Source organism: Periophthalmus magnuspinnatus, chromosome 9, assembly GCF_009829125.3.
Source record: "Periophthalmus magnuspinnatus isolate fPerMag1 chromosome 9, fPerMag1.2.pri, whole genome shotgun sequence".
NCBI lineage: Eukaryota > Metazoa > Chordata > Actinopteri > Gobiiformes > Gobiidae > Periophthalmus > Periophthalmus magnuspinnatus.
The window spans coordinates 31,419,503-31,436,220 of NC_047134.1; the positions used below are offsets into that span (position 1 = coordinate 31,419,503).

The 16,718-nt window shown below is 39.9% G+C and overlaps 1 protein-coding gene across 1 annotated transcript in view; it reads left to right on the forward strand.

The window, feature by feature from the left end:
- Positions 1 to 16,718, forward strand: part of unc5db (unc-5 netrin receptor Db) — a 195,228-nt gene that overhangs the window by 95,725 nt on the left and 82,785 nt on the right. Inside the window, exons 6-8 of the mRNA XM_055224249.1 lie at positions 341 to 508; positions 11,204 to 11,368; positions 13,183 to 13,215. Of these exons, the coding sequence (XP_055080224.1) occupies positions 341 to 508; positions 11,204 to 11,368; positions 13,183 to 13,215 (366 nt within the window). The remainder of the gene's footprint in view (positions 1 to 340; positions 509 to 11,203; positions 11,369 to 13,182; positions 13,216 to 16,718) is intronic.

The window sequence follows — 16,718 nt, forward strand, 5'->3', positions numbered from 1 at the left end:
CTGTAATAAGTTTGAACGGGTTCCTGTCAGACGCTCTTCGATTCAAATGACATGCAAAACTGTTCTGAAGTAGGGCAAATGTTAATTTGCAACAACACTTCAACAGTTGACTAGCCCACAGGAGCAGAGGTGCAAAAAGTTTTACACTCACTGAATGCTCTCATTTACACCCGAAACAATAGGCACACTTCATAATGGCTCGATAACTGAGGCCCTAAATGTCTAGGATAGAATCTAGTCTAGTAACAAACATTTTGGAAAGATGACAGCTACCATTCCCCTCTATTTTTGGTACATATTTCCAGTGTATTATTTCTCTCCTCCCCCTTCTTTTGTCCAGTGAACGGCGGCTGGTCGCTGTGGACAGAGTGGTCGGCCTGTAATGTGCCGTGTGGGCGGGGCATACAGAAGAGGTCGAGGACGTGCACTAACCCCGCCCCTCTGAACGGTGGAGCCTTTTGCGAGGGCATGTCTGTGCAGAAGATCACCTGCAACGCCCTCTGTCCCGGTGAGTACAAAGTCATTAGCTGTGAGTCCGTCTCATTTGTACAGGGCAAAGGCACAATAACAGATTAGAGGGGTTTGGATAATGGATAAACAGGCTAGCAAAACGGAAAAGAGCCCGTATTACTCTGTTTTTTATCCATATCATAATGTTGTTTCCTCATCACAAATATACGTGGAGTTGTGTTTTGTTTCATTCACATGTTTAACACACACATCCTGCATATTTACACTGAGTTCTCCTTGTGATGTCATGCAGTAATGCAGTAATTATAATAATGCAAATTCATACACTTTCACTAGAATAATTTGGATAATTTCAGCTCTGGAATTACACACACACAGCGAGCTAGATAGATCGATAAATCAATCCAAGGCAATTATTAAATAAGTGTCCACTGCATTTTTGGAATCCTAAAATATGTCATTCATAACATTCATAATACGTCTTGTAAACCGTCTTGAGATTTGCTCAACATTTTTTTTCTTAATGAGAAAAATGTCTCCTTGTAAAACAAACTGAAGATGTCTTCTTGAGTGCACTATTTGTCTCCTCTAGAGCACTTCCATGGAGAGAAATAAAAGTCCTGGTTATGTCCCACACTGCAGTTATTAGTCGTGACATTTGTGTGAGCAGATTCAGCTAAAATGTCAACAGCTCAGACAGACTCCAGGAAATATTTTTAAACCTTCAATTAGACTTTTCAAAACTCTTTTCCAATGCTCTAACTTGAGTAATGCTTCAATATGCACTTCAAAACATGAAACATTATAACATGGTAAAAAAATTAATCAATTTAGTATAATCCCCCCTCTTTACACACGGCCTTTCCATGACCCCAGATATGAGCTAAACATTTGGTTTGGTCCAAATGTCCACACTATTCCCTCCACAGAGCACTAACAAGGGACCACGCTATTTTTAGTGGTGTCCAAATGTCTAGCAGGTGAAAAGGTATTGCTCAATTTCCCACAATGCTCCTTGAAAAGTAGTGTACAGCAATTGTGACTGGACTGGTCAGCACAGACCACAGTGCACAGTGAGTTGGGAAAGCAACAGTAGTCAGCAAGAAGCTTTTAACTGGACACAGTATTTATGATTGACAGCAGATAGAAGCACTGTTTTAACGTCATTGTGAATAAACTACTCTTAAAAAAAGCATTAAGGTGTAAAGTTACCGTTACCTGGTTACTTTAGCTTCATTAGCTTCATCTGTTCAGGTTCAGTTTTGTTTGTAGTTCCTAACATTTCCAGGGAAAGTAACAGTATCTCCATAAACATAAACAGGTAGTATACTCTCAGCCAGTTACATGTATCTGGAAATGTATAAATAAACTAATATAAAAAGCTGATATAATATATATCAGAGTGTTTGACAATCTGTGGGACATGTGCCACTGGTGGTACTTCGGCTCCTTCAGGTGGACAGCTGTTCAGTTTGTGGGTTTACTGAATTCAGACTTCATTTTATCCACTTTTCTGTCCTTCTGTGGATAATTTCCTGTTTAGAACTACAGTGGAAATGATGTAGTCCACATTTAGCCCTGGTTCAGCCCTAGATTAGACCTGAAATAGTCCTGTTATAAGACCTGGTTTAGATGTGGCGATACGTGCAAATCCAGATCTTTTCATTGGAGGCGCTTTGTTTGAGAGCCACTGATATTTGTTGTTTTCCATTCATACACTTTTTAAAATCTTAAAATGACTTACTTACTTGTCCAACGATGTTCATCTGGTCTTCCCTTTATTTATTTGAATAAATCATTTTTCCAGACCAGGGTTTAGTTTGTTTTCACACCATAGCAAGAACAAACAAGGAGCTACACAAACGCTAGCTTCATTATGCTAACAAAACTATGTCAGAGAGAGAAAAGACATAAATCCAGACTTCTTAAAGCGTTAGATGACAGATATCTCCCCCTGATATAAACAAACAAGAGCTAGTGTCTGCGATGTGAGAAGGTTAAAGGCTTACTCTGCACAAGTGGAGATTATCTGGTAGTGCCGTGGTGTACACAGCGTATGGGCCAATCAAAACAATCACAGTCTGCCCTATTCCAGCGCTATCCTGAGGGGACCCAAGCAGACACCAAGCGCTGAATTATAGTGGATTTGTACACCGGCATTTTGAGAGGAAGTAGAAGGATTTAGTTATTTGGATGTCACTACCCATAGGTTTAGAGAAGAGGTCGTTTTAGGAGATATGGCTGTGATTGTGGGTAAGTTCAAGCTAAACTAAACTGTGTGAGGTAGACTGTAGTGATGGGTGATACCCCAGTGAGTTTTGTTTCAATCCGATACCACGCAATGCTATGGTAAGGATCTCGATATCGATTTGATACCAATGCATTTTGTATTAAAATTGAAACATCTCGACTCTAACATTGTTTTTAACCTTCCTCCAACCTAGCTTGAACTGACCTAAAATTTACTGTATGAGTAGGTAAACTAATTTATCTAAAAATGATCTAAAATTTGAAAAAAAATAAAATAAAAAAATCATGAAAAATCTGTTTGTTTTTTATTTTATTTTATTTTATTTACATTTTTTTAAGCTTTATACACTATTATAATGTTCTTCCTTCATCAGGGTTTAGATGTCATCCATACATGTTTGAGTAATTTAGTGATCTCTCCTGCGCACTATCCAAACCCTCCTTATGGTTAGCAGTAGGATTCTGTCCAATGCTCCACCCACAAGCCTACCTCACTCATGCTCCCACAGGGCAATTTTTCATATATGCACAAGAACAGGATACAAAACAATACACCACGACTTCACAAACCTGATGCAATGTGCGGTAGTTTCATTAGCGAGATTCATGCTGTTTGTGTTGTGATGGTACTGTGAAAGGTATTTCACATTTAAGTATGCTGTTTTAGTTGAAAATAGCATTTTCAAATCAATAAAAGGTAACTTGGTGATCTGTAATAAACATTAAATACCCCATAGAAGTGTAATATATCTTCCTTAAAAAAAATAAAAATCGACAAAACAAGATAATTTAGCATGTATCGCCTGTATACACATAGATATTTATGTGACCTTCCCCCAAATGGAGAGGGAAGAAGAATGAAAACATTTTTTACACTACCACCCCGCATTACTTTGCATTGTGATTTAACAAAACTGAATATTTACAATAAAAAGAGCAGTCTGAAGGTAAAACTCCATATCCAGATCATCCATGGGTGCATGACTGGTCTGTTTACACCCAATTTTGAAGAACTTTTTGAAAGGTTGAGTAGTTGCCACCGCTTCTGATGTGATCTGGCAGTGTAGTCCATAATTTTGTGCCTCTGATTGATACCACCATTTGGCTACATTGACTCCTGCACATTTGTAGCAGAGACTGATTTGTACAGTTAATGTTCTAGTTAATGCTCTGGTGCTTATCCCAATGTCTTGCCTTCACTCGACACAGACTGATAAGTCTAAGTATAAAAACAACCTCTTAACTCTGCAGAACACAAGGCATCTTCTCCTGATGAAGCCATGTGTCCTCCGCCCCTCTGTCCGCTGTCGGTGCCCTGCTCTGGGCCAGTCCTGCCTCCGTCTCCCCCGTGTCACTCACTCACCACCAGACAGGCACAGTCATTACAGCAAATCCATCCGTCATTCAGCCTGACGTGCTCTGATCATATGTCAGAGCTGTTTACCTGCCCCAGATATGGCCTCTCTATTTTCTGAATCTCTCTTTATCTTTCTCAAAACAGACTGTGGGATTTTAAGGTTAAGATAGTACTACAGTGCTATCCATTGGTAGCATAGTCAAGAAAAGTTTCAAGTACTACACACTCACACAATATTTATTTTTATGTTCTGTAGTGTGATATTATTTATTCATTGAAGGGTGTTTTTATTGCTCAAAAATCCATTGAAGAACTTGCATTCTTACTTTGAAAGGGGTCCCCTCCCCACAGATGTAACCTGTAACTTGGGCTGCGGAGAAGATACGTTTAATGTCACACTGTAGAAAACTTTGTGGAAGTTAAAAGAAACTCTTTTAAAGTGTGTATATAGGTCCATTGAATCTAGAGATTTTAGTATTTTGCTTCTATGGAGTCTTAACTTCTAATACATAACATATTTAGATCGTCGTGTCACCTTTTATTGTTTTGAAAATGCTATATTTGTCCCAAACATCTTAACATCACAACATCTTGTTTCACCTTCAGTCCTCCATCCCTTTTCTCTTCCTGATTGCACTATCACAGCACAATCAGGTTCGAATAGGGCACAGAAGAGATTGCTAGATTACTCAAACATGCAGGGATGATATCTAAAACCTCTTCAGGCATGTTCTTGATAAAGGAACAACATGGTACAAAGCAAAAAAAATTATGAAAAAAATGCAACATCACCCTTCTTTAAACTTTTTTTTTTTTTCCCCCTCTGGAGTAGATCTTGGCCCTTTTTTGAGTGTTAGAATAAAGCCCCTTCTGGTGCTAAAACTCATCTTAACTCAGACTCAGTCCAGAAAAGTGCAGTACTAGGAACAGCAAAGATACTGTGCAGAAGCCTCAAGCTCCCAGGCCTCTGGTCACGAGTGTGGAAAACAAGGATGAGACCACCCGCGGAGGGTGAGGAGGAGATTTTATTTATTGTTTATTTTTTATTTTATTTTTTATAAAAAAGCTTAAGTAGAACAAAAATAAGTTGATTAATTCATATACTAAACATATTAAAATATATTGCTAATTCATGCATTTGCTTAAATGTTTTTGACAATTTACCACCAAATTAGCTACTTATAAATTATAAAACCAGGACAGTATTTGTGCAGATGATCTAAGCTCTTCTTCATAAGTGCCACAGGCAGTACACCAATGAGGGTACTTTGTGACAGAATGATTCAGAAAACAAAGGGAACTCTAGCAATATTATACCTTTACACTTTACATTTACTGACTAGAACCAGGAAGTACTTCATACATAAGTTTCTGCACTGGCTCCTGTGGCTCAGAGAATAGACTTTAAAGCAGCTCTGCTTGTGAACAATTCTCTCCATGGCCTAGCACCAAAGTACATATCCCACATGTTAGAGTCATATGAACCATCTCACACTTTGAGGACTTAAGGGTCCGGCCTCCTGCTGGTGCCCAGAGTCAGGACTTTGACAATGTTTAAATCCAGACTCAAAACCGTTCTGTTTAGCTGTGCATATTTTATATATAGCACTTTGAATTGCTGTTTGTACCAATTGTGCTGTACAAATAAACTGGCCTTGCCATTTTTTGCTGTGCAGGTAGCGGACCCTCCACCAAAATGTTACACAGTGTACCTTTAAGTTCCTTTATTAGCTTGACTGACTTGATTTCTGCTTTGAGAATCAAGGTTATTTTAAAAACTAGATCACTATTACCCAAGCTAATATCTGTTCATCTATGTCTGCTATTTTACAACACGACCTGCCTTCATTGTAAACATCGGTAGCCGCCATCTTTGTGTGGGGAACAATGGTGAGACAGTGGGTCGATAGCAGTGACTCAGGGATATTTTCGGAGGGGAGACAGCAGTTTTTTGTCTAAGGGAAGAATAAAGAAAGTGATTGGCATTTGGCGAAGTCTGTCTGGAAACTAAAGCCCCCAGAATCAGATAGAAGCAAAGAGGTCGGATTATGGGGGCAGAGAGGGCAAATAAAATGGAAGAATGCATTATTAGATTAGCTGCACTTAAAGAGGCCATTTAAAAGTTTATTCTTCAAGGCTCTGATTTTTAGTCTTGTTTGCAGGGGTCCAAAGTTACTCCTCATTTACCTTTCAGTCACTGTAACAACAACTAGCGTGGTAACACACTCTTCTTGATTCGCGGACAATAAAACACTTTACAATTAGATGCTGATAGAGCACATCTGACCTATTTTGATCTCCTTGCTCATAAAATATATTAGGTACTGGCCCTTTAAGGCGTTTTGTGTGTTAAAGAAACAAGTAGAGAATCATAGGTCACTCCTAAGCCGCCATGTTTGTTTTGAGATAGAAACAAAGAGTGCATTTCTCTAGGCAATTTAAATGACGCTAAACACAATTAAAGGTGCACTAGGTAACTTATCCAGTATCCAGTGGTTTGCTTTGCTCAGAATGTTCCACAGTATGGCATTAATTAGAGTTTGCTCCACCATCCCGAGTTATAGGAAAAGCACCAATATTGCATTAATTTCAAGCCTTTTTTGACAAGAAATACATGTGTAATAAAGCTATAGATTAAGATGTTTAATGCCGTATTGTGGAACTTTCCAGGCAAAGCAATACCATTTCCATGGAGACAAGTAGCGACCAGAAAAGTTATCTAAAGCACCTTTGATTATATAGTCTCTTGCAGTGCATTTGACTCTACTATAAGCCATTTCTATTTGGTTTGGAAATGTAAATAAAGATAACAAACTTCATAAAATCTGTCGCATTTGTACGTTTTGCAGTAATATTATTTTGTACATGACATGTTGTTGAAGTTTACTGTACCTCCGACACCACTCTGGGCTCTAGGTGTTATTTGGTTGCTGAGGGAAACGTCAGATGGTGTTAGAGGAGTCAGCTCATACTAAAAGTGAAAAGGGCACCAAACGTCATAAATATCTGCTGCTAAAATACTGCAGACTGTTACTAGACGCTCACGCTGCCCCCTGCTGGTGTAATGGTGCGTCCCTGTGGATTTGGTAAAGGTTATATAGGTTTTAATAGCGTTATTTAGAGTTGACTGTGTTGTTTTTGGCATCTTTAGCGCAAACTAGGTCAATATGCAGCTTTCTGATCAAAAATACCTAATCAGTTTGAGGTGGCCACTGCAATTTCAAGTACTATGTGACATCACGCAAGACTCCCTGCATTACAGCAAGGTGTTTGATTGCAAACGCCTGGCTGCAGGGGCGGAGTTTGAAACGTGGATACCTGTTAGACCAATCGCACTGTACCTCCAGACCCCAGCCCTCCTCCCCTCTCACTCTCATCTTCAGTCCTCCAGGCACCACCCAGTTCAGCAGCTCTATTTGAAATGCAGTTTTGGTAGTTTAGATGTTTAGTTCCACTTTCAATACAGGAAAAACAACACATTCCACCAAATCGCAGATGAGAGTTAGTAGCCGGAAGTTGCATATTCTCTCCATGTTTGTGTGTAATTTATTTAGGTGCTTTGTTTGCGCACTCAGCCTAAAACATGCACATTATCCCCCAGCTATGTGCAACCGACCAGGGTATTGTGTTAGATCTGTGGAAGGGCCGCTGATCCTCCACTACTTGTTCTGCCTTGCATGCTCCACATTATGGCATTAATGAAACAAGACAGAAATATTGTACAGGTAAGAAAGTAAATACATCTACTAAACTAAACTACTGCAATTAAAGATGCAGATGTAACGTTTCTATTGGAGGATCTGGCCCATGCTAGTCTCTATAAGGATGTAGTTACTTTGCGTAGAATGTAGTATGGGATTAAACTTATCGAAGGATTATCTACCAGACCAAGATACATTTAAGATCTGTTGAGGCAACCTGCAAGCAGTAAGAATGCATTTTTTTCAAAGTTCAATGCTTTACTCAGTTGTTGAAGTAGGTTCTTCTCAACTAGAAGTGAATACATTTTTCTACTCATCCAAGCAGCTTCATCAGTTTCAACAGGGTGCTAATGCAGGAAGTTGCTGTTTTATATCTGTCTGAGGGGAAGACATAACTACAATACAACTAACATACCCTTGTTTACAGAAAAAAAAGTAGTTAAATCCATTGAACTACTAATAACAGATATTCCTTATTGTTAACAACTTGGGTGTTGGTTTCACTGGAGTTAGCTTCTCTCTTCAGACAGATATAAGACAGTGACTTACCAGTAACCTGTCAGAACTGAAGAAGCCCCTTCACTCTCCAAAAAAACCTTTTGTCCAGTTGACAGAATTCAATTTTTCTTTTGCGATACTTTGGAACACTCTAGGCCACGCAATAGTATCTCAGTGGAAGCAGGGATGGTGTATCTCCAACCAGGAAAGTTAGATACCGCCTCTCAATATTTCAATAAAAAGCTAACGGTTATTGTAATAATTGACTAGTCTGTTAGTATTTTTTGATTAGTCAACAAATGATTTTTTTCTGTTGTTTTGACGCTTATTACGGCCTACAGAAGCTCGTCTTGTTTCCTTCACCAGAGTACGTACTTGCTACACCGCGGGTATAGATTGGTCACCGCATGTATTCCCCACTTGCTTCGAATGGCACGAGATGAGAGGTTTTAACACAGAGCTAAACATGACGCAACTCATGGAGAAGGGAGAGGGCCGTCTGCTGCTACCTGAAGTGCGCGGAAGAGCTCATTCACACACAGCCGGCAGCCCCACACATACATCGGTGAGGAAAACAGTACGTACTCACTTAACATGGGCCAACTAGAGCTATACGGTCGCTCCATCGCACAGCATGTAGTTTGCATCTCAACTAGACAGCCTCAAAACACAAGCAGAAAACAAAACAAGCAGATGAGCAGCTGGTGGTAAAGATATTGACAACTGCACAGATAGACAAGGGTACACTATGGATTTAAAGTAAACATTTGTGTATATAGACCCATCCAGGAGTGATGTGTTTAGAATAGTTGCACACACAGCCTGGTATTGGTTTGAATTTTTGGATACTACTTGCAAAATCATACCACAGGGACGGATATTTTATTTTATTTTTTGCATTTTATTTGTTTTTTTGCATCATCCTCATTCCACAACAAAAGTATTATATTTGTCATTTTTATTTGCTTGACTTATCAGGTTTCAAATTACTGCTTTAGCGTGCGGCCCGGCTAAGCAGCTACACAGGACTGAGTCTGGTTAGTACTTGGATGGGAGACAGCTGAGTACCACAGTGGGATGCAAGTGGCAAAAACTGTCCTTGTGTCCTTAGGCAAGACACTTTACCCACATTACCTGGTGTGAAAGTAGTGTGTAGATATGGGGGGTGACTGAGTTGCATTCACTCTGTTTCAACTAGTACATCTAAAACAGGACTAAACCAGTTATAATCCCAGACATGACCTCCACCACACTCCAAAGAAAACATCATTCACATCTTGCGCCAACAGCTACAGTGTTGCTATGGTCCCCGCTAACATCCGAAGAGACAATTACCTTCCACAATGCCCGTAAGACTGTATTATTCTGATGAGGAGCTGTGCCAAAGTCTTCAGGCACCATATGCTCCTCCAGTGTTTGTGGAGCTGGGGCAGATGAGCGCTTTGTTGATCAGATGACAAGAAGACCGCAGAACCCAAGTGATTAGCATTCTAGTTTTTTTTTTCAGATCCCATTGTAACTGGTGGGCTGTGGGTTAAAGGAGAGAAAGGCTTTACCTGCTTCTCACCCTTATACTCCGAGTGTCAGTGAGATTTATGGGCAAACGAGGGGCCCATATCCACACCAACTGTTGGCTAAATACAATAAGGCCAAGTCGAACTTGGAGCACAGTTGTGGTGGATTGATGAGAAATATTATAGGAAGAGTTTTTTGAGAGTAGCTTGAGAATGTGTTTCAAAGAAATAGGCCAATAAAAAGTTAAACATGTAACTTTTTTGGTGATGGGGTCTGCCGCCAAGGTTGCCTGGCAAGTCCAGAATGACAGAGAGAGAGAGTTTGGTCGGCTCTCCCTGTGTCACATCTCAAGACAGAGTAAGATCACACGTTAGTGGCTCTATGGAGCGACCCTGTGTGCACTAGATTTAGTTCTGTTTCCTTCACTTTCGGGTCGGTCTTGTTCACACACACCACAAATCATTCACCCCATGAGCCACGAGAGAGTGAAACTTATTTCCATGACAACGTGCTTCTGGCTGACAGAATACACAGGCACACTCTCATTTTCCCTATATGTGGTGGCCTTTTCTTTCACCTGGGGCTAAACACACCATGAGGATGGTACACACTGGCAGCAGAGGAGCAAAAGGTTTGAAAAAAAAGCTTGAACAACACACAGACAGGCATAGGCTCACCTGCGCAGACAGATAGGCTCAACAATTAGTCCATTCTACTCTTCACTGGTGGCATTACATAATGCAGCACATCAAATCTGACAAAAGATTTCACAAGTTTTGTCACACAAATCTAGTCCCTACAAATAACTGCCTCATTAGTACACAGTGTTGTTGCCGAGTTAATATTAGCTTTGACTATTACAATAGGAAAACAACAAATGTGCTGTCAGATCTTTCATGGTGGTACATCTGTGAAGCAATGTGCTCACCAGAGAACTTTGGCGGTGATAACTGAACTCCTCCCCACTAGTTTGTGCCTTGTTGTTCACCAATATGTGCATTTCACATGAATGGATTTTGTCAGAGCTTGACAATAATTTACAAAACTGGTGTTATTTCACACCATAGTCTTACATTAATAGAATTTAGTAAAACAAAAAGCTGCAAATGTTTAGTTAATTTGTACTTGTCTGCTTTACAATGCATTTTTTTTGCATACTGGTTGTAAGATACAACTAGCCACAGCTGCCTTGGGGCTGACAGCAGTGGTGGAAAGCCACCCTTTATTTGATGACTGATTCGTACTCTCAACATTTGTTGACCCTGACGAGGCACTTCTGTGAAGTGGAAAACATTTCAGAACATCATTGAGAGGCCAAGGACAGCGCTGTCGGCAAAGTAAAGAGTGGCTACTTTGAGGAATCTAAAATGATGATTCCTGATTTTCCCTGTCTTTCTTGCTTGTGTTGCAGTTGACGGTGGCTGGGACGAGTGGAGTGAGTGGACGGTCTGCAGCAGTCAGTGTGAGAGACAACGCAGTCGTGAGTGTAACTCTCCAGCCCCACGGCACAGAGGGAGGATGTGTGAGGGGAACAGCCAAGCCTCCGAGAACTGCACCAACGGACTCTGCACGCAAAGTAAGGGCTCCTTTTGACTTTTATCATGTTAAGATTCATTTTATTGTTTTGTTTGTCATAATCATATTTTTTTAGTTTAAACTTGGCGAGGGAGTATCTGTCACTGTCCAATATCAACCAATATTTGTCTCCCTGGAGATTTTATTGCTTTGCCTGAAATATTCCACACTTCATCTATCCATCTTCTGTTTATCCTGGGCCGGATTGCAGGGACAGCAGTCTGAGCAGGAACTCCCAGGCTTCCCAAACCCCAGACATTTCCTGCAACTTTTCCAGGGGGACTCCAAGGTGTTCCCAGGTCAGCCAAGAGATATAACTCTAGCCCGGAATAACTCCCGGAGTAGAGGGGGCAGCGGCTCCATTCTGAGCTCCTTCTCTCTAAGGGAGCGCCTTGCGGAGGAAACTAATTTTGACCGCTTGTATCCGCGATCTTGTCCTTTCCACCATTACCTAAATCTCATGACCATAGGTGAATGTAGGAACGTAGATTGATCAGTAAATTGAAAGTTGCTTTTCAACTCCACTCAGTGATACAGTGACCGCATCGCTGTAGACGCTGCACCATTTCTTTTCTGGATCAGACCTGACACCAGTCTTGATATAAATGCATCCCTATTTCAGCCAGTAAACTATATTGAGTGGAATGTTTCCAACACAAATAAACTGAAGTTTAAAGTTCACATCTATGCTTTTTTGTTTTGGTTTTTTGTCTAAAGCTGCATTTGCAATCTTGGTAGCAGGATTTCAACAACCAACCCTCAAAGAAACTCAAATGATTTACCTAATATCTCTAGAATATGTGTGTTCACAACTTTCCGTACAGGCCTGTTCAGACGGGCTGTGTGCAGTGTAGGTTGATGAAATTCCCCGTCCATGATAATATCACTGCCTCCCCACCATCTTGTGTTCAGTCAATGTACTGTACAACTCCAGACAAACCTCCATGCTTGTACTGCAACATTATAGTACAATCTGGATCAGGTACAGGTAATTATTGAACCAATTGGATTTCTCTGCTGTGCTTCTGGAGTTGCATCACAGCACCGTTTGCACACAAAGGTAAAAGAGAGGCCAAGGACTTTTAACAGATACATCAGACATTGTATTGCAAAGAAGAATCTGTAAAAATCTGTATGATCCTCCCTAAAACAACTTTAGAACAGCTTTTTTCAGACGGCAAAGTGAAACTGGGGTGGACTGCCTAATCGCAATTCTTACGAGAAATAAAAATACTTTATTATTAGCTGCAGGGCTCTAATTTTTCCACAAAGTGCTGCTTTTACAATATACTCTTTGGGGGGAAAACACAAAATATACTTATTTAAACAAAAAGTCGTAGCCGAGGTTTAACACTTTTCTGATTTTATTTTTTTTATTTTATATTATTTTTTTATTTTCTGTTTTATGTGCAATAATAATTCAAATTCTTTTTAACATAGAGATATTGGAAAAAATCTGCTACGCTACAATGCTTCAAGTCATTTTCAAACTACTGTCATGCATCAACATTCTATTTGTACATTCATAGTTTGAGTTTCCATTCTTTGACCATTCTCCGACCCTCATCCATCCATTAGTTCATTCTGTTTTATTCCAAATGCCACTTTGAATCCAGCCTCTATTAGAACTCTCACCCTCTCCACTATAAACACTGACAGCACCTTTTAATGCGAGTGTAGCATGGACACTACTGACACCTATACCTGGCAGCATACCCCGTAGTAACATAGCACTTGTTAGCGACTTCACGCCAAATCCACACTCTAATCACCACTTTTCTCTCCTCTTTGTCCCATCCCTGTGTGTCTTTGCAGATCGAAAGCTGCTACATGACGTTAAACCTGAAAGTGAGTCCTCTCTTTCTCTCATCTCTACTCCTCTGCTACTCCCTCTACCCCTCCCTGCACGATCTCACTTAAAACGCACGTGGCTGGGGCTGTAGTTTTGAAGCCATGGGGGTGGAAGCGGGTCACCTGTGTAGGGAAGTGGCAACGCACTAGTTATAGCAGAAGATGAAGACGACTTAAAAGGGTCTTTGAAGACTTTTGCGTGGTTAGGCACTGAGGAGTCAATTAAAAGTAGAGGTTTCTGAGGTAGAATGCACGGACTGCATGGGTATGGTGGTGTGGTGCATTGCAGATACATGCTTTGGAACTAGAGGACTTTATAGTTTGTAGGGGAATTATTGCGGGGTATGGAGAGAAAAGGTAAAGCAGTGAATAGTGTAGCAGAAAAATTTCATTCAAGTATGATTTAATACAAAATAATATTAGTAAAGTCAAAGTACACAGTGAAGTTCCAAGAAATTATTCAAGTAGACGACTAAAGAAATTCTTTGTCGATTAAAGACATGTTCTGTCGACCGATACCTGTATTTCAACTAAAAAGGGGTGTGGTAAAAGCATTAGAAACTATTACGTATCTCTGTGTGTCGCAAAAACAACAAAAGTACTAGGAAATGATGTGTTTATGTAAAGATTTAACTTGTGAATCATGAGTTTTATCTGCCTTTTTATACATAAGCACCAAATACCAAATTCTGCAGCTCATTTACTTCTGTTTTCTGCTGTTGTCCTATATAAATCCTTAAAATCTAATTAAAATGATTAGTCAGATGTTGACTAAAGGTCTTCAGCCCTACAAAAGATGCACTTTTACACTGTAAAATATATAGCATCATGAAGTGGTCAGTGTCTGTAATAAATAGCTTGGACACTGGAAAAGGCTTGATAATATTGAGTTAATTCAGAATTGGTCCATAATTTGAACTGATGGTCAAAAATGCCTAGAGTATTAGATAATGGTGTCCAGACGGAGGTGATTTGGAAGAGGGATAGTGAAAATGTGGGTAAAAGGATGAGGCTAGACTTGCCAAGAAATGGTACTCTAAGAGGAAAGTCCAAATAGAATGCATGAACTTATAGGCTGTGAGAGAAGAAGATGCAGAGGAGAGGGTAAGATGGAGGTTTTCCCCCAGCTAACTGTAGTCTAAACCACACTGCATGATTTCTTCTCATTTTTATTCTTACATGCATGTATCATCACCACTGTTTCACAAACAAGCTTACAACTGTCAGCATTCTAAGTTTGAGTTGGGTTCTAAAGGGAATCTCTTGGTGTAAAATGTGCATGTTCTCGCTACATCTGAGTGATGAACAAAGGTTTAATGCATAATGTATACATAGTTTAATAAGAAATATTCAGGCTTAGTAACTAACTACTTGATTAATATCATAATTAGCAGCTGCTGTGTTGTCTGTCTGAGGAAAGTACAGGCTGATTTTCCTGTCTGAGGCAGTGCTTCTCCACATAAACTTTGCCAAAACTCCTGTTCAACTAAGCTGTGGCTCACTTTTCCTCCTCACTCCTCACGTATAATACACATACAGCGTGTTCACACTTCATCCGATTAAAGTGAACTGTGGTGCGTTTCCTGCTAAGTAAGCTACTAAGTAAGCAGCATATGAAGGAAATTAAGACTACAGCTGAGCGGACAATTTAGAAAGTTACATTTGATATGTGGTGTTAAACACAGCAAAGTTGCATGTCAGTCACCGTACAGAAAGTCCTTCATATTCAAAGTCACAGCCCCAAACTTCAGATTTCATTAAATATTTATATGAAAATGACCTGCTGTCATTTCTTCTACACACTGCTCCCTTAGTTGGACGCACTACCCTCTCTTGGCAATTGCTGGTATTGCGCTTTCAGTCAGTTTAATTCTTTTGACAGAACACAAACTAGACCGATGATATCATAAGCACTGGGCTTCATTCATCAAGTGTTTGCTCATGTCCTAAACAGCTAAGCATGTTAAAAGTGGAGCAAAAACCCAACGCAGTTTCTTACAGAAGCGCTAAAGAAGATGCTTCGCAGTTTTGCTCTTATGAGTGAATGAATCTGCAAAATGGGGTATTTTTTGCAAACATGCATAAAATCTGAAGCAGAGGAAATGCAAATGAAGTTGGTTAACGGATGCTGCCAGATTTATGATAACTATGAGAGAAAAAAAATGTGTGATAATATTGTACACTGGAGAGACAGGTGCAGGTCCCATGTCCTAAAGCAGAGACTGTGCGGTCCAAATGCTATGCGAAAATATTTGGAAGTAGCAGAGGCACGCAAACTGTAGCACTTGCTAAACTACTCTTATTTACATGTCAGTTTTGCAGCAGAAATAATGCATGTGCTTCCTGATGGTAAATCACCAGCAACACACCCACAAATTGCACATGCTATTTTTATACTCGCAGTTTAGTGCATGGACTTATAACTGAGGCCCTTAGACACACAGACCCATGTGCTGGTGAAAGAAAGACGCCAGAGCTTCCAGATCTTAACTAAAACCAACACTCAGAGCCAAAAAAGAAGTAATGTCTATTTGGGAGTGCTTTTAGTGGAGAGAGAGAGCTCTATCCCCTCTTACCAAAGAAAATACCAAGGGGATGGTGTTCAAAAACAAACCAAATATCCATAATATAGATTCCATCGTGATATTGCCATCCACAGCCAATATTTAAGGCCTCAATATCTACAACACGTGTCAAACTCAAGGCCCGTGAGTCAAATGTGGCCCGTCACATCATTTTATGTGGCCCGCGACTAAGTAAATTAAAAGGTATGACTGTCCTAACATATCAGTTTATCAGGAGATACACAGTTATGCAGCAATTTTTTTCATATCAATGCAAATCCATGTGCAATATTTGTAACTTGAATAAATAATAAATATAGAAACGCTTAATTAACAAGATTAAAAAGTAGTTGTATTTACCTTACATTTGGTTACATTTAGTTACATTTATCTAACAATTACATTTGGCCCTTTGAGAGCAACCATTTTGTTACCCCTGCTCTATAACAATAAAATACCACGGGCATTCAAAATATATGTTATCCATGGGTTTCAGAATGATGAGAAATTATGACCATCCCCATAGCAATTAACAGTTTAAAACAAAATATTATATCCTATGAATGGTGAAAAGTCCTGAATACCAGAACAGTTAGCAGACAGCTTGATTTGCCCGTTTGAGAATCCTTATTTAACCCTGAAATGTCTCACTTTCTCATCATTAGCCCGGGTTTTCCGTTACAGCTGTGCCCTTCGTAGATGTATTGGTTTTGACAGTTGAACATGTGCTGCGTTCGTGAAAGATTAATCTGCCGTAATTGTTGCAAATGAGCTAATCTGACCCATTCACCACGCAGTCCTCGCCAGCCTGCAGCGTCTTTCAGTCAGCTACTGGAGCCATATAGCTGGCTGTCAGATGTTAGCATGAGAGATTCTATGATTAACATGGCCTATCAGTTACCAGTCCGTCATACTCGCGGATGATTGGCAGTTATA